The sequence below is a fragment of the Hyaena hyaena genome, unplaced genomic scaffold (assembly GCF_003009895.1).
Source record: "Hyaena hyaena isolate Hyena2069 unplaced genomic scaffold, ASM300989v1 scaffold_631, whole genome shotgun sequence".
Lineage (NCBI taxonomy): Eukaryota > Metazoa > Chordata > Mammalia > Carnivora > Hyaenidae > Hyaena > Hyaena hyaena.
In genome coordinates, this window is record NW_024081264.1 from 998,947 (window position 1) to 1,022,101 (window position 23,155).

The 23,155-nt window shown below is 39.8% G+C and overlaps 1 protein-coding gene across 1 annotated transcript; it reads right to left on the bottom strand.

The window, feature by feature from the left end:
* Positions 1–4,751: 4,751 nt before the first annotated feature.
* On the bottom strand, positions 4,752–19,190 carry ZNF239 (zinc finger protein 239). Its single transcript, XM_039257744.1, is given in 4 exon segments — positions 4,752–6,582; positions 14,982–15,155; positions 18,265–18,356; positions 19,148–19,190. A coding segment is annotated over 1 exon segment (1,389 nt). The 5' UTR covers positions 6,489–6,582; positions 14,982–15,155; positions 18,265–18,356; positions 19,148–19,190; the 3' UTR covers positions 4,752–5,099.
* Between the last annotated feature and the right edge of the window lie 3,965 nt (positions 19,191–23,155).

Consider the following 23,155-nt stretch of genomic DNA (forward strand, 5'->3'; position numbering starts at 1 on the left):
TTTCACCATTAAATATGTCAGGTGCTGGTTCTTCCATAGACGTCCTTTATTAGATTGAGGATGATACCTTTATTTCTTTACCAATTGAGAGTTTTAAATCATGAATGTTTTTTAAAATATTTTTTTGCATTTAAATAAGACAGGGTTTTTCTTTTTTAGTATGTCAGTATGATGATATACCTTGGTTCTGAATGCTATGGCAAACATGCATTCCTAGGATAAATTCTGTGAGGTATTACCATCTTTTATAGATAGTAGTTTCAATTTGCTATTTTTTAAAAGAATTTTTGCATCTGTATTCATGAGAGATGTTGATGTATGATTTTCTTTTCTTGTGAGGTCTTTTTCTGGCTTTGGTATGTGGGTAATGTTGGCTCATAAATGAGTTGTTAAGTGTTTCTTCCTAGAAGAGTTTGTGTAGAATTGTTGCTATGTCTCCCTTAAATATTCGTTTGTGCCATCTGGGTATGCACTTTTTTTTGTGGGGGAAGGTTGTCAGCTACAAATTCAACTTTTAGGGCTACTCACATTTCTTTTCTTTTTGAGTGAGCTTTGGTAGTTTTTGTTTGTCAAGAAGTTTTTGTATTTCACCTATATTGTTGAATTTATTGGCATAAAGTTAATAAAATTCCATACTGCTTTAGCTAGATCCAAATATTTCAATATATTCTTTCAGTTCAAAATATTTTCAAATTTTCCTTTTTACCTCCTCTTCATGGGTCATTTAGGAGGGTGATTTAATTTCCGAATATCTGGAGATTCTTCAGATATCTGTCAGTGATTTCTAATTTAATTCTTTTCTGGTCATACCATTGTATAGTTTCCATTCTTTAAATCTTTTAAGTCATTTGAAACTTGTTTTGTAGCTCATAATATTTGCACCTGAGAAGAATACATATTATGCTGTTGTTGGGTGGTGTTCTATATATGTCATTTAATCAAGTTAGTTGGTTTTATATACCTTTAACTGATTTTCTATTTGTGATATCACTTAAGTGTTGAAATACTTGAAATAACCTTAGTACTTGAAAATTTGTCTAAATCTATTTCAATTTTACCATTTTTTTAAAAAGTAGGTTCTGAGCCCAACACGGGGCTCAAACTCACAACTCTGAGAACAAGAGTTGCATACTCCACCAGCTGAGTCATCCATGTGTCCTTCAACTTTATCATTTTTTATTTTATTTTTGAGAGAGAGAGAGACAGAGCATGAATGGGGTAGGGGCAGACAGAGAGGGAGTCACAGAATCCAAAACAGGCTCCAGGCTCTGAGCTGGCAGCATAGAGCCCAACGCAGGGCTTGAACTCATGAGCCATGAGATCATGACCTGAACCAAAGTCAGACACTCAACCAACTGAGCCACCCAGGTACCCCAATTTTATTGGTTTTTATTTTGTGCATTTTGAAGCTATGTATTGGAGCTAGGCGACGTTTTTCTGTTGGATTCTCAAATGTCAGAATATAGGTCTCTCCCTCGGGGCCAACTTCTGTAGAAAAGAACTTTCCACCTTTTGCTGGAGGGTAAATCTCTGGTTGGGAAGGGCACAAAGATTCGGGATGAGGGCATGGGTGTATGGGGTTAAGTGAATGTTCCGTATACACGTGGCCATTGATTTCAGTGCTTTCCCTTCATGTCTCACTCCCCTCTTCCACAGTATTAAGCATTTCTAGACTGGAACCAAACTGGTTCCTTCTTGTCCTTATCTTCATATGCAAGCAGTTTAAATGGTGCCTGCTTCTGCTCTGATGCAATAGTCATTGCCCTTCCATCTTTCAAATTTTTGTTGAGATTTGTTTGTTATGGTCTTACTCCTCTTCTCTTTATTGCTGTGGTTTTATAAATGTAAAAAAAAAAATTTTTTTTTTTAGCACTTTAATGCTGTCCAGAGAGATGTTTAACAAAAAGTACACTTTCTAGTCCTTTCTCTGCTAGCCATTTTGCTTGGGTTGGCCAAACACTGACATTTTTGTGGTCAAAATGTCCACATCCTTGCTGATCAGCTGCCACATGTTCCTATGTATTAGCTTTTCCCAGATCTTACTCTTGAACTACTGTTATTACCTGCTCTCAGGTACCAATTCAGTGCCAGTTTTACTCTTGCAACTACTTTGGGCATGTTGCTTTGAACTTTGCTTAGCTTTCATTACCTAGGGTATAGTCTTGCACTCCATGACCAATTATGATGCTTTCTCATCAATTAAAGTACAGAGAGAAAGCCATGGGAGCTTCCATATTTCTTTCTATCCCTTAACTCTGGCTGTCAGGGTGGGGGGTGGGAAGGAAGAATGAAAATATTAGAAGTGCCTGACTGGTCCAGTTGGTAGAGCATGCAACTCTTGATCTTGGGGTTTTGAATTTGAGCCCCATGTTTGGTGCAGATTAAAAATAAAATCCTAAAAAAAGTTAAAATGATTATAATTTGTGAATGTGACTACCAGTAATGAACACATATTCACTAGTATTTTGACTTTAAGATGTTAGAAGGAATAGCACCCAATGAATTGGTAAGAATTTTAATAATTGTAAAAGTGTCTCAAGTACTCAACAATCTGTAATCTATATAGTGAAAGAATTATTAATTGAATATAACTGATGATTACTGAGAATATCCAAAGGTCTTTGTTTAACTCAAGTATCAAGGCAAGGGCAACTCCTGAACTCTGAAAAAAAATTTTTTTCAACAATCCTAAAGCACACATACGTTTTTTTATATGAAATTGGGATGTATCTTAGCAAAGTGCTCCCCCCCCCAATCGTTTCTTACGATCTGATGAAATGTGACATATCCCCTGTTGTTCCTCCTGTATTTTCATGTGTAAGTCCTCTTTTTCACACACTTCTTTCCCATAGTCAGTGAAATACTTCCCAAGGACTCTGATATTTCAGTTGTATTAAGAAAGGTGATGTTTAAAAGAAAATAGTAAAAGCTAAACATAGTTAAAAACATTGATATCATAAGTTATGTTTAAAAGGAAATTTGGGAAAACAGGCTATTTTATAATCATTTGAGATTTGGACTTCAGACCTCCTCCTATCCTCAAAGCATACAGGTTCTTGTGTTCATATTTGGCTCCAAATCTCAGTTATATTCCATACATCAGGTAGTCAGAAGACATATGTGACAAACAGTGAAATCCTGAACAGATACTGAGGTATGATCTATGAGGGTAGAAGGAATGAGAGGCATTCATTATTCTAGAGATTGGTGAAATAGAATCACATCATTTGTGATGCTGCCTTAGAGTATCCAAACAGGTGAGATATTATGGAATGGCTAAAGGGAAGATGGTTATATATCACCCTAATCATTGCATATAGAATGCTTACTCAGGGGTGGGGTCAAAGATTCTGGAACTCTCTTCTAAAGAAAGGCAAATGTCTTAATTTCTCTCCTTTATTCCTTAATAGAGATGAGCTGTTTCCTGAAAATTAATGTATACTTTCCCTGTTATCTATGTCCAGTTAACTACTTCAGCTTACCTTGGTCAGGATATATTAGTTACATCCCAAGTTCTCAAGCTAATGAATAAGGCATCCATCTTTTTCCTACCATTTTTCATGTATGGATACTAGTAATTGGTGAAAAACTGGGATATTAAACACTAGATAACCTCCTGAGAACTGGCTGAAGAATCATTAACCATCAGTTAGAAAATGAGGGCTGCAGTCAGGAGCTCATTATATAGTAAATTCCAATTTAGTTATGTATGCAATCACTTTTCTACTTTCAACTGTTGTTTGAGCTTCTTGTATGAACTTCTAGGGGATAAATGCCTCTTTGAAGTGTCCTAGTTTCACACTGCAAGTGAATTGTATGTGACACAATGCATATTTTAACCCTGGTCATCCCAAACATACTCTAAAATAGTTTAAAATGTTTTTATATAGCTATTTTTTTTAACATCTATTTATTTTTGAGAAAGAGAGACAGAGTATGAGCAGGGGAGGGGCAGAGAGAGACAGGCTCCAGGCTCGAAGCTGTCAGCACAGAGCATGATGCAGGGCTCAAACTAATGAAATGTGAGATCACGACCTGAACAGAGTCAGAGGCTTAACCAACTGAGCCACCCAGGTGGCTATTTTTATGTGAAGTACTTTCAGCCAAATATAAAAATAATTTTATAAATCAGACTTCTAGATCTATAGTGAGGTTTAAAGAGGCTGGGGATTCTGTGAAAACAAATGGCTTTCGGGGGTACATCAAGTATTAAACAAAAGATAAGCCCAAAGAGAAAAATACTAGAAACTTTCTCTCTGGACTCCCTTGTTTTGCTTAGCACTGACATGAATGCCAAAGAAAATCAAGGAAATGAGGTAGTGAGGAATTACATACGTTTAGATATATACATTTCATTTTTGCTATGTTTCAACATGGTATATGTACCCTACTTGGCTTTAGTTTGGTGGTGATGGGGGGGTGAAGTGGTGAGATCTGGATGAACCCCAATAGACCAACCGCACCCAGGAAAAATAACTACTTCTGTTCCTAAGCAGCTGCCTTAAGGGGAGAAGGCGGATGTGTTCAATATCCTGTAACATAGTATATGGGGTGTACCACACAAGTAGCTTCTCTCTACTTACTTGTCATGTGGCCATGCATTGTTGGTATATTTTTGCCATAAACACAAGAGATTTCATGCCCATAATATCTCCAACCACTCCCTTGACCTAAAACTAACACGTGCAATCACAATTCAGAGAGAGCTAATCAAAGTTGGAAGGAAATAGGAAAAACACAAGGCACAGGATTTGAAGAGAAACCAGAGTTTCAATTTCTCAGAGAATGTGAACAAAGGGAAACATGTTCTGTTTGCACAAATATAAAGTTCTTGCACTTAAAAAGGCTGGGTAGGATATATAGTTCTAATAACACTGGCTGAACTGCAAAGTATAGACATTTCACTCTACCCATCTGAGGAAACAGAAGAGTCAGTTCTCTATATAGCATGACAAAGTGGTTGGTACTTAAATACTTTAAATAATGAATGAATTTCAGTGAGGGAACATATCTGAATAACCTATGATCTCTCTCCTGAGAATAAAGAGTGATATTAAAAATACTCAAGTCTTTACAGTATGAGCATATGACTGAAGACCTTATTTAATAGGATCTTTCCTATGAACCCGCTGGTGGATGTGGAGGTTGGAGCTCTGGCTGAAGCCCTTCCCACACTTGCTGCACTCATAGGGCTTCTCTCCAGTATGCACTCTCTGGTGGATGAGGAGTTTTGAGCTCTGGCTAAATCCCTTCCCACACTTGCCACAGTGATAGGGCTTCTCTCCAGTGTGTACTCGGAGATGGATGCGAAGATCAGAGCTCTGACTAAAGCCCTTCCCACATTCATAGCACTGGAAGGGCTTCTCACCTGTGTGTATGCACCGGTGAATGTGAAGGTTTGAACTCTGACTGAAGCCCTTCCCACATTCCCCACATTTGTAGGGCCTCTCCCCAGTGTGGACTCGCTGGTGGATGTGCAGGTTGGAGCGCTGACTGAAGCTCATACCACATTCCCCACACTCATAGGGCTTCTCGCCAGTGTGCACTCGTTGGTGGATATGCAGTTTGGAGCTCTGACTAAAGCCCTTCCCACACTTGTCACATTTATAAGGCTTTTCGCCTGTATGGACTGCGTGATGAATGAGCAGACTTGAACTCCTTGTGAAGCCTTTCCCACACTTGTCACATTTATAGGGTTTCTCATCTGTGTGGACTGCTCGATGGATGAGGAGACTGGAGCTCCTCGTGAAGCCCTTCCCACACTGCTCACATTTGTAGGGCTTTTCTTCTGTGTGGTGTCTTTGATGAAGTAGTAGTTCTGAGCGCTCACTGAAGTCCTTACCACACCGACTACATCTGTGTAGTTTCTCTGCAGTGTGGATTTTCTCACATGGATTACTGCCTGAGCTGCTGTTACGTCTTTTCCTGCAGTTATAATGGTTACAGTGTTTCTCCTCTGTTTGAGGTCTCCGACGACTACGACTGACTACCTGTGATTTCCAACCACAGATGTCTTTGCAGTTACAGTCAAAGTGATCCAAAGATTCTTTCAACTGGCCATTCTGGCAAGTTGCCTGACCACTGACCAATGGTGAGACCAGTCCTGTTACATCAGATGTAAGTTTAATTTGAAGGTTCTCTGAACAATGGTCCATGGGAGGACTTTCTCCTTCTGAGACTTTTCTCTCAGTGCCTTCTTCAGTTATAAACACACTTTTGCTTTTCTGAGGATCCTGGGGCTCATTTTTACAGAAAGTCACTGAGGAGTCCTTTGCGGCCATTTGGCTTGGGAGTTTCAAAGACAAATATTCTTCATTGGCCATGTTTTTGTAATCATCACTTTGAAGAGTCACCACACTGCTCGTTTCTAGAAATACAGAAGATGCTTCTCCCTACTTCTGATAAAGGGAAAAATCTAGTTCAGGGTCCTGTACACTTCTCCCGGAAGATTCAGAATACGATCCTGACTCTGTTATTGTGCTGACCATATCTTCTAAAATTAGCCAGCAGAAAAGCCCCTATATAATAGATCCTAAGTCCTTTTTTCTTGAAGATTCTCCATAGAATTTTCATTCAAGTCTCCTAGGGAACAAAGAGAATTCAGTGATAAGGACATACAAAGAGTAGATTTCAAGATTTTGGAGCTGGAATGCCTAATGCTTGAAGATTTAGTAACTAGGAAAAAGTTCAGTCTTGTCCTTATAGTCATGTCCTTTGGGTTAGTATCAGAAGGAGAGAAGGCTTAACTACACAAGGCAGAAATCTTGTCTCAGCTTTTAAACATAGCCAATAAAAGTGTTTTTTCCCTAACCTTGCAGAGGCAATGAATGTGTACTTGTCACAAATAACATTTCATTTCACTCTACTTCATTTTACTTTAATTAAATGTGCATTTAATTGGTAACCCACTTTAAGAGGTGCTGGGGATACAAAGAAGAAAACAGATATTCTTCTGCCTAGAGGAGCCTACTGGGAAGGGGCTCTTCCCTTCTGGTTAGGCTAGAGAATACTGGGAAGAAAGACAGTATCAACAGTGATAACCATAAGTGTGACACCAGTCACATGCACAACCAGTCATGGGAGCACAGAGTACAGGAATTCAACCCAAACCTTGGGGAAGATTTCTGGGACCAAATGGAAGGGCGGGGGGGAGTGAAAATGCGGAGGAAATACGACATGCTCTGGAAAACTATACACAATTCCTTGTGAAGGATATAAAACAGATGACAGTGGTAAAAAGTGCTCTGGAGAGGAAGGCAGGAGCCAGAACAAAGGGCTTGGTGTGTACTATAAGAATTTAGGATTACAACCCTCAGGGATTTAAAGGACTTCAGTGGGGAGCAAAATACCGGACTTCGCGATTATAAACACCATCAGAAATAAGCAAGACTTAAGGTAGAGAAACAATTGCTGCAGCAAATCTGAAGCAAAGGATAAGGACGGTTATCAAGACAAAGGGAGAGATTCATTCTAAATCACACGATGACTGACTAAACTTAGGAGGAGAAGGAGGCATCCAGCATGATCCTTAAGATTCTTACTTGAGTTGATCAGATATGGAGGTATACATGGTAAGACAGGCTAGAATGATAAAGTGGGGAACCAATAACAAAACAGGCTTTGACTTGTTTAATTTGTGGTACTGATGGAACATTCTTGCACTGTTCAGTAATATGGGTCTGCAATTCCTGAGAGAGAACTATGCTAGGAATGTAGATTTTAGACTTACTAGTATGTATGTTCATCAAAAACAATTAGAGTGAATATTTTAATATTACACTGAGGTGACAAAAAAGAAGTCCACAATAGTCCTGGAAAAATAGAAAGGCTGCAATCAGCAGAATAAAAATGTTGAGGAACTCCTAGATGATAAAAAGCAGATGAATGGGAACTGATGGTGAATCCAGAAAAAACAACAACAACAAAACAAAACTCAAATGCACAGCTCAAATCACATACAGAAAAGGGCTTAAAAGACTAAAAGATCTCAGGGGCACCTGGGTGGCTCAGTCAGTTGGGTGTCCGACTTCAGCTCAGGTCATGATCTCACAGTTCGTGGATTCGAGCCCTTCATCAGGCTCTGTGCTGAATGCTTGCTCAGAGCCTGGAGGCTGGTTAGTATTCTGAGTCTCCTTCTCTCTCTGCCCCTCCCCCTGCTCACGCTCTGTCTCACCCTGTCTCTCAAAAAAAAAAGAAATAAATGTTAAAAAAAAAAATTAAAATAAAAGACTAAAAGATCTCAAAAAGTCCTAGAAATTCAAATTCCAAACTCAGAATAAACAATTATAAAGTAAGAGAGGTTTATCCTGGAAACAGGTTTATGAATTCATGTTAGGCATGTCTAACGGTTGGACTAGTTGTTGCCATTAGCAGCACCATTTTCCCAGACACCCTCTTCCCTACAAAAAATGAAATATTGGTTGGCTAAGGGTGGGTCCCCATAGAAAGCCTCAAGAACAAAATAAATGGTCTGTCAAAGAAAAACTCCTAATGGTATTATTTGGGCTGGAGAGAGAACCAGAAGTTGAGGAAATACTGAACCTGCACAATGACATGGTTAATAAAGTACAAACGAAGCAACTGACTCCACATGTGCCCAGGATAAAGATTCAAGGTTGGGGCGCCTGGGTGGCTTAGTCGGTTAAGCGTCCGACTTTCGCTTAGGTCATGATCTTGTGGTTCATGGGTTCGAGCCCCGTGTCGGGCTCTGTGTTGACTGCCAGCTCGGAGCCTGGAGCCTGTTTCAGTCTGTGACTCCCTCTCTCTCTGACCCTCCCCTGCTCGCACTGTCTCTCTCTCTCCTAGAAATAAATAAAATATTTTAGAAAAAAAAATTTTGGAAATAGAGGCTCACTGTATTTTGTATGAAGTTAAAATTTAGGCTTAGAGAAAAGATGCTGCAGTGGCTTAGTCTTTTATTCTGGAGCTCAGAACTACTGAGAGCAAGATGTAACAGTATAAGCAAAGTAGCAGTCCCAGGTTTGGATTATAATCAAACCTCTGATTTTTTCCAATTCTTTATGAATNAGTCTGTGACTCCCTCTCTCTCTGACCCTCCCCTGCTCACGCTGTCTCTCTCTCTCCTAGAAATAAATAAAACATTAAAAAAAAAAAAAAAGATTCAAGGTAACCCCTGAAGTGGGATTTCTGCTAAAAGAGATAACTTGAAAAGCAGGGCACGTCCCAGTTAATTTTGGGCTGAAAAAAGCAACCTTAAAAAAGGGGTCTACAACCACCCACCATTTGGATTCTTATATCTATCTCAAACCTAATCACCAGAGATGTCCTCTATAAGTATAGCATGCATGCACCAAAGAGGGCCATACATCAGCTGAGGATACACATTCCAGTATCATACTGTGAACATATGCCTTTTGAAAAAAATATCAGACAATAAAAACAATATAAGCAGACTAAAAAAAAAAGTAGAAAACTAACATAAATGAAGATTGGCGTAAACTCAAGAAATAATGAACAGAGGAAACGATTTAAAAGGTACATAATTAAGATCCCAGAGAAATCTGAGAAGATATCACATATAGAAAACATAATCTAATAATAAAATATAAACACATTGCTATGAAAAATAATCAGAATTCTTTTAAATTTATAAAAGGACTGAAAAGGATGACAATTGTAGTATTTATGACCTATCATGCTTATTTGAAGTACTCAGATACTAGTTGCACAATCTTATGTAAGAGGAATTCTTAGGACATCCATTCTATACATGAGGAAATCCAAGACTGAAAAGGTTAAGTAATGTGTGTCATAGCTACTGTTAAGCAGATCCTAAGGTCTACAATCTCAATGGGTCGAGTAGCAAAATGAACACATGGCTAAGATGGAAGATTGAGGGATTCTTCTAGAATGCAGAGTAAAAAGGAAAGACAGATGGAAAGATAAAAGTAAAAGCCCATCTTGTAGGAGTTCCATGAATATAGTGAAGAATGAATGGAGGGAGAGAAATGATCAAAGCAGTAACAGATAAAAATGTTTCCTAAAATTCACAATTCAGTGCTTACTGAATGCTAAAAATTGTATGCGAAATTTCAGGACTTCAGGGGAAAAAAAATTCCCCAAAACACTAAAAACATCCAGACAGAAAAGGCAGGTTGTGTGCAAATAAATGAGAATTAGTATGCTAACACCGAACTACCAATAAACAATACTGGAAACCTGGAATAATTGAGCATTATCTTCCATTTGGAGGAAAAGTGATTGTGAAAAAGATGATACACGATACAAGAAACAGCAGTGAGCAAAGAAGTCAATAAAATAGACAATTAAGTTGAATCAATTGTTGTTACATAAAAGAAAACTATAATAATTAACCAATTAACCAAACCACTATAAAACAGCATGGAAAATCACCCCAAATAAAATATTTTAAAAAGCAAGCATCAGCTTTAGGAAAGTGGGGGGAAAAAAGGAAGTGTAATCATAGTATACTACTTGACCTTGTAGGGAACAATAGTTATGAAGTCAAAGCAATATAAGCATTAACCTTGGGTGGATGTTGGGGGAAAATAATGTAAAAGAGTTAAATCCTCATTTATGATTTAAAGAAGTCAATATAAAATATAAAATATTGACAAACTGAAAAATAGCAGTATATTACAATAAACTCACATTAAAACTATATGAGATACCATTTTCCACCTGTTAAACTGGCAAAAACTGAAAGCCTGAAGACACACTGCTTGTGAGTGTAAATTTGTAACACCCCAAGAAGGACATTTTGACAATTATTAAAATCACACATGTATGCACTCCACATTTTGGCTTGGGGGTTTCATTCTTCAGATTTCCAGGTAGAGTTGTGAAATGATAACTGTATGAGATTTAGTCACTGCAGGTGGCTTGTGATAGTAAATGACTAGAACCTGGGTAGAGGAGTTAGGGACACGAAGGAAGGTTTACACTGTGTACCTTTTTATTTTCGTAATATAGCTTTAATACTTTAAAAACGTTTTGTACATTTGGGAACTCTTCACTGCTCATGCATAATATATTTTTTGCCTTTCCCCAGGATGTTCAATGTCCTCACTTGACATTTTTTTCAGCTTTTTTTAGGTATAACAGACAAGTAATACTGCGTACCTTTTTATGTTTTTTAACCATATGAATGTATTTGTTCCTTAAAAAAAAAAAAAGAAGTAGCTGCATAAGTTACTTGAAATATGAAGGCAAACAGAGTAAGAACAACTTAAAGGATTAAAACTGAGGGACTATGAGAAGCCATCCTGTGGCATGAGGAGCAGCAGAGGATGAAGCCTGGTGTTTATAAGTTTTTCAATACATTTCGCTTTACCTAGGTGAATGTATTCCTTTGTTCACAAAGTTTAAAAGTAATGGACAAAAAAAAAGGAAGAAAAATAGTGCAGTTTGGAACAATTAAGTCATGAGGTGGGCCAAAGTTATTAAATGGTCACAGGACACTGCTTCAACATCCTTGCCATACAATACTTGTGATACTAGTTTTTGTAACACACAACACACAGATATATGGAGTACATTTAAAAGAAAGGATACACAAACTACTATTAGTGATATCATTTCATATTATACTTCTGTGTTCTCTGACTTTTCGAGATTTTTAAATTTTTATTTTTATTATTATTTTTTAACATTTATTTATTTTTGAGAGAGAGAGAGAGGAGAGAGAGAGAGAAACAGAGAGCAAGCCAGGAAAAGGCAGAGAGAGAGGGAGACACAGAATTCGAAGCAGACTCCAGGCTCTGAACTGTCAGCACAGAGCCTGATATGGGGCTCGAACCCATGTACCATAAGACCATGACCTGGGCCAAAGTTGGTTGCTTAACTGAGCCACCCAGGCACCCCGTCCCCCCTTTTAAAAAATATTTTTGAAAGACAGAAACAGCAAGCAAGGAAAGGGCAGAGAGAGAGGGACTTCAAGACTTTTTTTTAGGTGGTATCCAGGTGTGGCCTGAATCTGGACCCTGAGATCAAAACCTGAGCCGAGATTAATCTGGCCATATGTAGCAACCTAGATGGACCTTGAAGGTGTTATGCTGAACGAAATAAGTCAGGAAGAGAAGGACAAATATCATATGTTTGCACGTATAGGAGGATTAGGAGGAACTTAACGGAGGACCAAGGGGGAGAAGAAGGGGGGAAATAGTGGGGGAGAGGGAGAGAGGCAAACCATGAGAGACTCTTGAATGATGAAAACAAACTGAGGACTGATGGGTGTGGGGGGGGGTAGATGGGCATGGAGGAGGGCACTTGTGGGGATGAGTACTGGGTGCTATATGGAAACCAACTTGACAATAAACTATTTGTAAATAAATACATAAATAAATAAATAAAACTGGATGTAATTTGGCAGGTAAAAAAAAAGAGTTGGACACTTAACTGACTGAGCCACCCAGGTGCCCCAATTTTTGGCATTTTTATATCTAATTTGCATTAAAAAACGCTGGACAACCACATTCAATGTCTTACCAATGAAAAACAAAAACCTAGCATAGAGCTTGAAACTGGAAGCAAAGAGAACAGGCATTAAGTTTATATAAAGAAAATGGAAGTACAGTCCTCTCACTCCTTACAGGGACTTCTTCACTCTGTGGTGCTTACCTCACCTCCCAGGTTTAGTTGAAAATAATGGTTCAAGAGCCATAGTTACTGAGGGAAGAGAACCATGTGGACAGAGGCAGGAAAAAACCCTGATAGCCACTATTATAGGTTACTTCTTTTTGGTGGTTTTTGTACAATGTCTGCTTTTACTAGAGAATGACAATTTCACAGGGTTTAACCTAGTAGGTATATATGTATCTTACATCTGTGAAAAAGTTTTTTGGGGGGGCACCTTGGTGGCTCAGTCGGTTAAGCATCACTTCTTGTTTTTGGCTCAGGTCATGATCTAGTGGTTCAAGAGACTGAAGCCTGTGTTGGGCTCCACACTGAGTGCTGAGTGTGGAGGCTGCCTGGGATTCTCTCCCTCTATCTGCCTCACCATGTTCACTCTGTCTCTCTCAAAATAAATAAATATTTAAAAATTCATTTTTTTTAATTAAAAAATTTTTTTAAAATTTCAGAGTCAGAGAGAATGCAAGTTGGGAGAGTTAGGCAGAAGGAGAGAGAAACCCAAGCAGGCTCCATGGAGCCCCACACACGGGACTCAATTCCTTGACCCTGGGACTGAAATCAAGAGTCAGATGCTCAACTGACTGAGCCATCTAGGTGCCTCTAAAAATTCTTTATCATTATATATATTTAAAAAAAATTTTTTAAAGATATTTTATTTATTTTTGAGAGAAAGATACAGACAGTGTGATCAGGGGAGGGTCAGAGAGAGAGGGAGACACAGAATCTGAAACAGCCTCCAGGCTCTGAGCTAGCTGTCAGCACAGAGCCTGACATGGGGCTCAAACCCACAAATCATGAGATCATGACCTGAGCCGAAGTCGGATGCTTAACCGATTGAGCTACCCAGGCGCCCCATCATTATATTTTTTAATGGGTACATATTTTTCCCTTGTATGTTCCACTATAATTTGTATAATCAACACCCTTTGATATGTTTGGTGAATAAATTTTTCACTATTTCATTTTATTTATTTATTTTAAAGTTTATTCATTTTGAGAGAGAGAGAAAAAGTGGGGGAGGGTCAGAGAAAGAAAGAGAGAGAGAATCCTAAGCAGGTTCCACACTGCCAGCACAGAACCTGATGCAGGGCTCAAACTCATGAACCAAGAGGTAATGACCTGAGCCAAAATCAAGAGCTGGACACTTAACTGACTGCGTCACCCAGGCACCCCTTCACTGTTTTAAATAATTCTGTAATGACTTATCATTCTCCACAATTTTCCGCTGGAGTACTGATTATTTCCTTATAGTAGATACCTAAAAATGAATTATTACACCAAAAATGTTTAACACCCTTTGATATGAGTCAGAATGTTCTTGAGAAAACCTGTCAATTATATCCATATTTTTCTTTATGGCATGCAATTTTGTCTCATCACAAGTATTGTCTTCTATTCAGAAGGGGAGATGGATGAGTCCCTGAATGTGTAAGAAAAGAAGCAATGGAAACTAGACATTGTAGGGCAGGGGATATTTAGTGAAAATAAAGTTGAGCAAAACTAGTCCAAGGCCAATGTGGGGAAAATGTAGGAAAAGACAGAGTACAGATAAGAAGGTCAGTGTAAATGGGGAAGACCACAACCTTCTGAAAAGGAAGAGGGGGGAATAAGTGACTAGAAAAAGGCAGATCAGTATGTGGAAAGTATCCTTTTGAGGTCTTAGCTTTCTCCATACATCAGAAAACTTCAGAGAGAACTTTGGGAATATTTAAAAAGGGACTCCTCTTTCATGTATTAGCCTGGGCTTATAATTTGCCATTATATCTAACTGATTCCTTTGGAGTTTATTTTCCATTATATAATGATCTTCACCTTGTTCTGAGAGATCACAACTGGGAGACAAGATACTGAGTAACTATACAGAAAGCAAATTCAGTCCCAAGGGATGATTTTGTAAGGGATATGGTTTTTAAGATGATTCAGTAAAGCTACATTCTCCAGTTCTTTTTTTTTTTAATTTTTAAGAAAGTTTTATTTATTTCTGAGAGAGAGAGAGAGAGAGACAGCATGAGCAGGGGAGGGTCAGAGAAAGAGGGAGATACATAGTCTGAAGACAGGCTCCAGGCTCTGAGCTGGCTGTCAGCACAGAGCTTGACGCGGGGCTCGAACCCATGAACCGTGAGATCATGACCTGAGCCGAAGCCAAGGGTCGGATGCTTAACCAACTGAGGCACCCAGTTGCCCCTATGGTTCTCCAATTCTTAACAAGCCAAATTCTTTGGCTGCTTAGAATACTCAGAAACATTCTTTGAGGCAAAAAGAAACTAGGAAACTTTAATTTCTAAACCACACCCCCTGGGGCGCCATCACTATTTAAAATTGAAGAAACAAAGATTCCCGTAAGCATGTGTCTAGGCTCGTGTTCTTACCTTCAAAGACCAACTGTGGTTCTCCAGCATCACAGCTCAGTGCAGCTTTCTCTGAGCAGAGTCCAGGCAGCCCTGCTGTTCTTCAGGGAAGCCCCAAGAGACATCCTTGAATGTCACTAGTTCCTAAAACATTAAGCAAATTCCTCCTTGACCAGCAGCCATTGGCACAATGCCCTGGAAGGAAGGAGAGATGAGATTGGGCTCAAGAAGCCTGCAAGTCCCTGTGTGATGGTGGGACACGGAAGTGGTAGAAGTGGAGGTTGCTGCCTCAGGGTGCCATACATATACCCATTAGGACAAGGGCCAGGGGAACATCAAGCATTAGGATTAGCCACTCCTTTCAACCAGACTTTCTTCTCAACCTCAGAGAACAAGGTTTCTTTCTGTTGGAGGCTAACCTCTCCCCATGCATTCTAGGTCCAATCTTTTTCTTCCTTCTGAAATTCAAGTTCATGAATTATCTTTTTTCCCTTTCATTTTTTAACTATCTTCCACTCAGTCATCTGGATGGTCTAAGACTCCCTCCTTACCTCAATAATATTCAAGCCACTTCAGATCTTGTCAACTCTTCTCTCCTCAATCTCCCTTCTTTATTTCACTGCTTACTGTCATAGATAAGGCCCCCATTTCTTACCTAGACCACAATAACTCCTTACCAAATCTTTAAAATACCAGTTTTGTCATCTTTCATCCATAGACTGAAAGACAGAGTTATTAATTTTTTATTTAAGATCCCACAGATAAAGTGGTGAGGAGAATTCCATGCCAAGAATGAAAAGGATATACTGATGGACTAATTCTGCAGTAGATTCAAGATTCCAGGATAAGAAATGGTAGGACAGTGGCCCAAATGAAAGGAATCAGTGTGACAAAGGGAAAGAAAATAGTGGGTCTGCTAAAGACAAAGCTGGGAATGAAGGACCCTGATATCAATGGAGCTAATGAGTTACACCCAAGGTGGACTCAGTATCCTGGAGGCCAACCAAAGGGGAAGGTCATGGGACTAGCAGTTTCCTGTTCCCACCTGACAAATGTCAAACTCCTTAAAACTATTTATATCATATAACCTTCCACTTCCTTTCCAGAGCCCATCCTTGCTGGATCCAACAATTTACTCAGAGGCAGGAAAACAGTAATGCAGAAGTCAGGAGCTAGACAAAAGCTGTCGTCAGACTAGATTACCTGCAATTAACCAAATGTCATGCTGTAGTAGAATAACCCTTTACATGCTGCTTCTGCCCTGACTTTTATTTCTCCCACCCATTTTGTAATTCCGTCCAGTTTCAGGACAATCAACAACTGCTTTTATGAACCATGAGGATAAGTTAAATGCCTCTTCCTTCAAGATCTCATAGTATTTTTCACATATCTTTACCATAGCTCTAAAATCTGTCTTCCAAATTGGACTACATGATTCTAAAGGATAGGGGCCATGTTCAACTAATCTTTAATTCCCCAGCAACTAGCACAATTGACTGGGAATCTAAATGATATTTACAAATTCACATTCAACTTAAATGAATGATGAAAAGATACAAGTAAAAGTGAACTTTGAGATCAAAGTAAACACTCTAATTTTACAGATGAGAAAACCAAGGCTCAGGATAGTGAAGTGACTTACTCAAGGTCACAGAGGGAGGAGTTAAATTGGGACTCCTGCCTTTCAGACTCAAGGACAATGTCTGGTACATAAAAGTATGGGTGGAATAAAGTCCTTTTTTAAATTCAAAAGAATCTCAAATTTCACTATATTAGCAATACCCAATTACATGATAAATAATCTTCATCAGGGACTAGGTAGAGGAAAAGGAAGGAAAATATACAGAGCACAGGGTCTCATTCATATTAATTTCCCTTGAAGTCCTCAATTTCTTTTCAAGGCACAGAGATGGCATGCTCTTAGGACTTTGAGGCTGCTTACTGCCCTCTAAACTGATTTTTATAAGAGCTCATGGTCTCTTCCTATGTATATAAGAACTGTATTTGCCAAGCAAAAAGATGGTCTTTTTGGTGGTAGTGTGAAGAACCAACTACTTCTTCCTTAAAATCCAGCCTGATATTTTATTCAAGTAACTTCTGGTGTAATTGACCCGTTTAGTTATGGAGAAGGAAGAACATAGAGTCAGAAGACACGGGATTTCCTTCTGACTCTGCTGCTCTCTGCAACAAAGGACGTGGTGCTTCCCTTCAGCCCCCAGATTTAGAGCTCTCTGTAAAATGCCAGCAACCGAGGCAGAGAGGAGGCTGGTGGGCCCCTTCCATTTCAAATGTTCTATGATTCTAAGTGTCAGTCTTGAGGTAACTTTCAAGGAATGGTTTTATGGAGACAAACAAGCAATCAGTTTTTACAAAAGTACTACTCAGTAATTTAACAATTTATTGTACCAATTAAATATGTAGATATGTTGGTAAAGGGAACAAAGCAACCTGAGTATAAAAGATAAAGAACCCATCTTACCTATCTTAATGATGCTCATGTTAAGTTTATAGAGATATATCTCACAACAAATCCAACAAATCTTAGGTTGTACAGAAGCTAATGAGATTTAAAAAAAAAGTGAAATTCTCCTTTTCGTAGGTTTAGGGGAAGGGTAGTGGCTATGAATCTGAATTCTTAAAAAACACCACAGGTAACTGATGAACAGCTTGATTAAGAAGTATTACTGGGAGTGTTTTGGTAACTACTGTGCTGGTATTTAACAAACTTTTTAATGTTTAATCAATAGTTATTATTAAGTGTGTATTTTGTCACACACAGAATCTGCTCATGCAGAAAAGCACCACAATTTATAATTCTGTTTTCCTGAGACCACTTAGCATTGGCTGGAACAGGTGATAACTCTGAATAACTTTCAATGTGAGTGAAATGCCTTGGCAGGAAATGGGAGGCTTTGAGAGAAAACCGGGCAAAGATGTTATGTGGAGTCTTTCAATGGAAGAGCACAGCACATTGGTCTGGGGAGTGGGCCAAGTTCATGGAGCCAGGGTGGTTCAGTGTAAACTGATGTGGAATTTAAAGCAAGCAGCCACCTGTGCAGACTCTGGAGACATCATCTGACAGCTACATGACCTTGGTATATTAATGTTCTTACACCCATATTTACACAATACTTTAGGTCTCGCAGCAACCTCTGACAATAAAAAGATCCTACAGAACAAAGACAGGACCTGACACCACATAAGCACTCAATTAATGCTGATGTTCTTTCTTTGTTCCAAGCTAGAAAGGTTCTGTCCATTCTCAAACAGATGGCGTTTTCACAGAGAAGAAACCCCAACTCACCTGGCACTTGGTCATTTCTTCCTCTCTGGAAGGACAGCGTCCTGGACAAGTGTCATCAGGGAAAGAGAAACAGCCATGAAAATCAAGTCCACCTTGCAGGATACAAACCAGCCGGTCGAACAAGACTGTAGAAAAAAAGTTACTGAGCTCCGGCTCCTAACCCCTTTCCGGTAGCCCTTCCCACGCCATCTCCTGAGCGGCCTTTCTAGTCTCTCCATGCTGCCCCTCCCTCACCTCTCTCCACAGGGTTTTGGATTGAACAAATTGTAAGTAGATTCCGCTGCCCCCAGCAACACTAGGATGTGACCCATTCCTCAGAGATTCTGATTTCTGCCCTAAAGTTCTAGAAAGAGCAGTAGGAGCTCTGAGCTTGGATGCTCTGCCTCAGAATGGATTTCGAATCCCCGAGGCGCTTTCCCCGACCTGCCTCATTTCTGGGGTGTGAGTGCTGTGGGGACAGAAACCCAAGTCCCTCAAAGGGGCCCCTCTCGGTCACCTAATGTCCACCCAAAACCCTGGAATAAGGCCAGTCACCGGCATAGAAATGGCCGGTACGGCCAACTTCGAAGCCTCCAGGCCAGTCAAAGCCAGAGCTAAGCTGGGCAAGAGAGATGGGCCCCTCGGAGCCGCAGTCGCTTCTGCGCTGGGGGCTGTTTAGTCTCAGGTGATTATGGTTGGGTTTGGCGGACACAGCGGCGGTCGCGACTCCCACACAAACACACGTGCGGTCCCGGGCCGCACCTCCTTCAGGTCGCGCGCCCTCTCACAGCCGCCCGGCCAGGCTTTCGGGTCTCAGGGGTCCTGCGCCACCACCGCGGCACTCCCACATCCCAACCACAGAACGCCTCCCTGCTCGCAGCGTCGCCTGTCCTGAGCGTCTCACCTCCCACGTGGAATCCGACACCTGCAAGCGCAGGATTTCCGAGACTGACCCGCGCCCGCGCCTAAGGGCCTCGAACTACAAGTCCCAGAAAGCTGCGGGCTGGCCATACCCACTTCCGGCGCACACTTCCGGCGCATGTCCGGGCCAGTTCCCGGCTGCTGGGGTCAGTGGGTAGGTGTTTCTTGAGGTTAGAGACTAGTTTGTTTAAGTGATCTTATTATTGTTTAAAATTTTTAAATGTTTACTTAGAGAGAGAGAGAGAAAGAGAGAGAGAGAGCATGAGTGGGGAAGGGACAGGGAGAGGGAGAGACAATCTGAAGTTGGCTCCAGGGTTGGAGCTGTCACTACAGAGCCTTCCGTAGGCTCCAACTCACAAACGGTGAGATCATAACCTGAGTTGGAGTCGAGGCCTAACCGACTCAGCCACCCGAGCACCCCTATCTTATTATTATTTTTCTTGATTATAAGTGTGTAAGAATTATTTTACGAATACCCATTAAAATGTATTTTTTTGAAGTGGTGTAGGTGAAGAAAGAACGTAAAAATATCACCGTAATTTTGTCTTCTCCCTTAAAAATATTCTGAAATATATGAATAGTGGCCTCACTATCTTGGCTCCAAAGCTCATTCGTTTGGCAAATATGAGGACCTTACAATGTTACAGGAACTAGCGAAGGTAGGTAGTGTGAACCCCATTTTACAGCTTTTACATTTTAAAAGTTTCAAGAAGCATACTCAGTGTCTCATAATAAGGGCAATGTTTGGATTTAAGTCCAGATTTAAAAAAATATTCCAAAGCACATGTTCTTCACACTTGATTCCCTTTATTATTACCCCGTGTTTCCAGATAATTTTCCCCTTGAAAACTTGGTTTTCTCATTTATGAAAGGGATCCAGTAACCACAGCCCTTTTCAAGGAAACCCCCAAGAAGGCAAAGGAGGTTAAAGTGTTTCAGAAACTTTCCAGGGTTCTGTATGGTTGAAGATAAGTATGACCGAAATATGGTGCACTGTACTTAGAAAAGCACAGGAGGTGTTTGTAGGGATGAGTTGAGGGGCCTCAGCCAGGGTTTTTAGGGGGACAAAGACATTCACCTTGTGTTCTGTGCAGTTTAGAATCCCTGCCCGAAGGATTTCCTCCTAGGGTGGTGCTGGGACCTTGGGATGTGTGCTGAATGGCATTCTGCTGACAGTGATTAGCCTGTCTACAAACATACACCATACTCATTCACACAAACTATATGCATACACACAATCTGTACCCCTTCACAGTGTGTTCCCATACAACCACATTCACACATGGCATGTGCTCACATTCTCACCCCATTATTATCTGTGACAGAACACATTATTATTTCCCAATTTGTTTCAGTTCATATATTTTTAAAACTTTTTATTTTGAAATAATTATGGACTCACAGGAAGTTGGAAAATGTACAGGGAGGTCTCTGTATCCTTAACCTAGTTTCTCCTAATGGCAGCATCTTACATAACTAAGTTTTGTAATTTTCAGGATATAGGTCCTGTATGTGTTTTGTTAAGTTTATACCTTAAGATTTACTTTTCTTGGAAAGATTGTAAGTGATACTGTGTTTTTAATTTCAGATTTCACATATTTATTGCTTAATATATAGATAATTGATTAATTTTTGTGTGCTGATCTTGTGTGAGACTGCTGAACTTAGTGGTTATCAGAGGTTTTCTTTTTTAAATGCTTTTTTGACATTTTTCACATAGAGGAATAATGTCATCTACAATTAGAGATCGTTTACCCTCTTTATTTCCAGTCTGTATTCCCTTTATGCTTTTTCTGACCTATTGCACGAGCTAGAATTTCCAGCACTATGATGAACAAGATGATGAGAACAACATCCTTGTTTGTTACCCGTCTTAGGGAGGAAACCATTTGAACTTTTAACATTAACTTTATCAATTTGAGGAAATTCCTTTCTGTTCATAGTTCGCTCAGCATTATCATGAGTAGTTGTTGGATTTTATGAAATGCTTTTTCTTATATCAATTGATATGATCTTAATATTTTTCTTCCTTAGTATTGATATGGTAGATTATACTAATGAGTTTTCAAATATTGAACCAATCTTGTCTATGTAAAATAAATTCCACTTGGCTGAAGTGTGTAATCCTTTTTTTATTTTGCTGGATTTGATTTGTAAATATTTTTGAGTATTTTTACATCTAAATTAATGAGATATTGGTCTGTAGTTTTAAAAAATATTTATTTTTGAGAGAGGGAATGCAAGTGGGGGAGGGGCATCAGGGGAGGGGACCCAGAGTCATCTCACAAACCATAAGATCATGACCGAGCCAAAGTTGGATGCTTAACTGATTGAGCCTAGGTGCCCCTTGGTTTTGTTTTTTTTTTTTTTTTTGATACTGTCTGGTTTTGGTTATCAGGATAATAATGGCCTCATAAAATGAGCTGGGAAATTTTTCCTCTTGTTTGATTTGTTGGAAGAGATTGCATAAAATCAAATGTTATGCATTAAAGAAGAACGTTAATTCTTTAATTGTTTGATACAGTTCTCCAGTGAAACAATGTAAGCCTGGAGATTTATTTTAAATTATAAGTTAAGTTTCTTTAATAGTCACATGACTATTCAGATTATCTATTTTATTTTAGTTTAGTTTAGTTTTTGCAGTTTGTGGTTTTCAGGGAACTCGTTCAATGCTTCCAAGTTGTTACATTTATGAAGGTAGACTTGTTAGTAGTATTCCTTCTTGAGCCCTGTTTAGGGGACTCACAATATGGTAAGGAGCCTTTTACCTAAATAGTGTGACTGAGGCTTATAGGAATGGTTGTATCTATTTTCCAAGGCAAATGATCTGCTGTGTGGATGTAGCTAATGGTATTTCTCTTTTCAGTCTTACTTTAGTCTTGCCCCACCCTATCCCAGTACCCTTTTACCTTCTCTCCTTAGCTGATTCCAGCCCAGACCCCAGAAAAGCACAGTTACGGTGTGGCCCCCTGAGGCCAATGAGGCCCAGCTAGGATGCTTTCCATGTTGCCAGGGCCAGGTGCTCTGGGAAGAAGCTTGAGAGGTATTCAGTTGGGGTCTGCATCTTCTGCTTATTGTGGTCTTGAGACCTGAAGGAGCACTGGCCAGGGAGCACATTAGTCTTTAGGCCTCAGCTGGAGAGCCCATGGGAGACACACAGAAAGAAAGGTGGAGTAGCAATAGCACTGCTAGGAATTTACCCAAGGGATACAGAAATGCTGAGGCATAGGAGCACATGTACCCCAATGTTCATAGCAGCACTCTCCACAATAGCTAAAACATGGAAAGAGCCTAAGTGTCCATCAACAGATGAATGGATCAAGAAGATGTGGTTTATCTATACCATGGAATACTACATGGCAATGAGAAAGAATGAAATCTGGCCATGTGTAGCAACATGGATGGACCTTGAGGGTGTTATGCTGAGCGAAATAAGTCAGGCAGAGAAGGACAAATATCATATGTTTGCACGTATAGGAGGATTAGGAGGAACTTGACGGAGGAACAAGGGGGAGAAGAAGGGCGGAAATGTGGGGGAAAGGGAGAGAGGCAAACCATGAGAGACTCTTGAATGCTGACAAAAACTGAGGACTGATGGATGTGGGGGGGAGGGGGAATGGGCATAGAGGAGGGCACTTGTGGGGATGAGCACTGGGTGTTATGTGGAAACTAATTTGACAATAAACTATTTGTAAAAAAAAAAAAAAAAAAAAGAAAGGTGGAGTGACTTCCATTTACTGATTTCCTCCTGGATGCTCTGCACTGGGCTCAGGGCCCAGTGTTCCTCCTTGCCTGTTAACAACCCTGTGGAGTAGGGGTTATTCCTCCCTTGTTTTATTTATTACTTAAGAAAAAAAATTTTTAAATATTTATTTACTTAGTTTTGACAGACACACAGTGTGAACAGGGGAGGGGCAGAGAGAGAGGGAGGCACAGAATCTGAAACAGGCTCCAGGCTCTGAGGTGTCAGCACAGAGCCCAATGCAGGGCT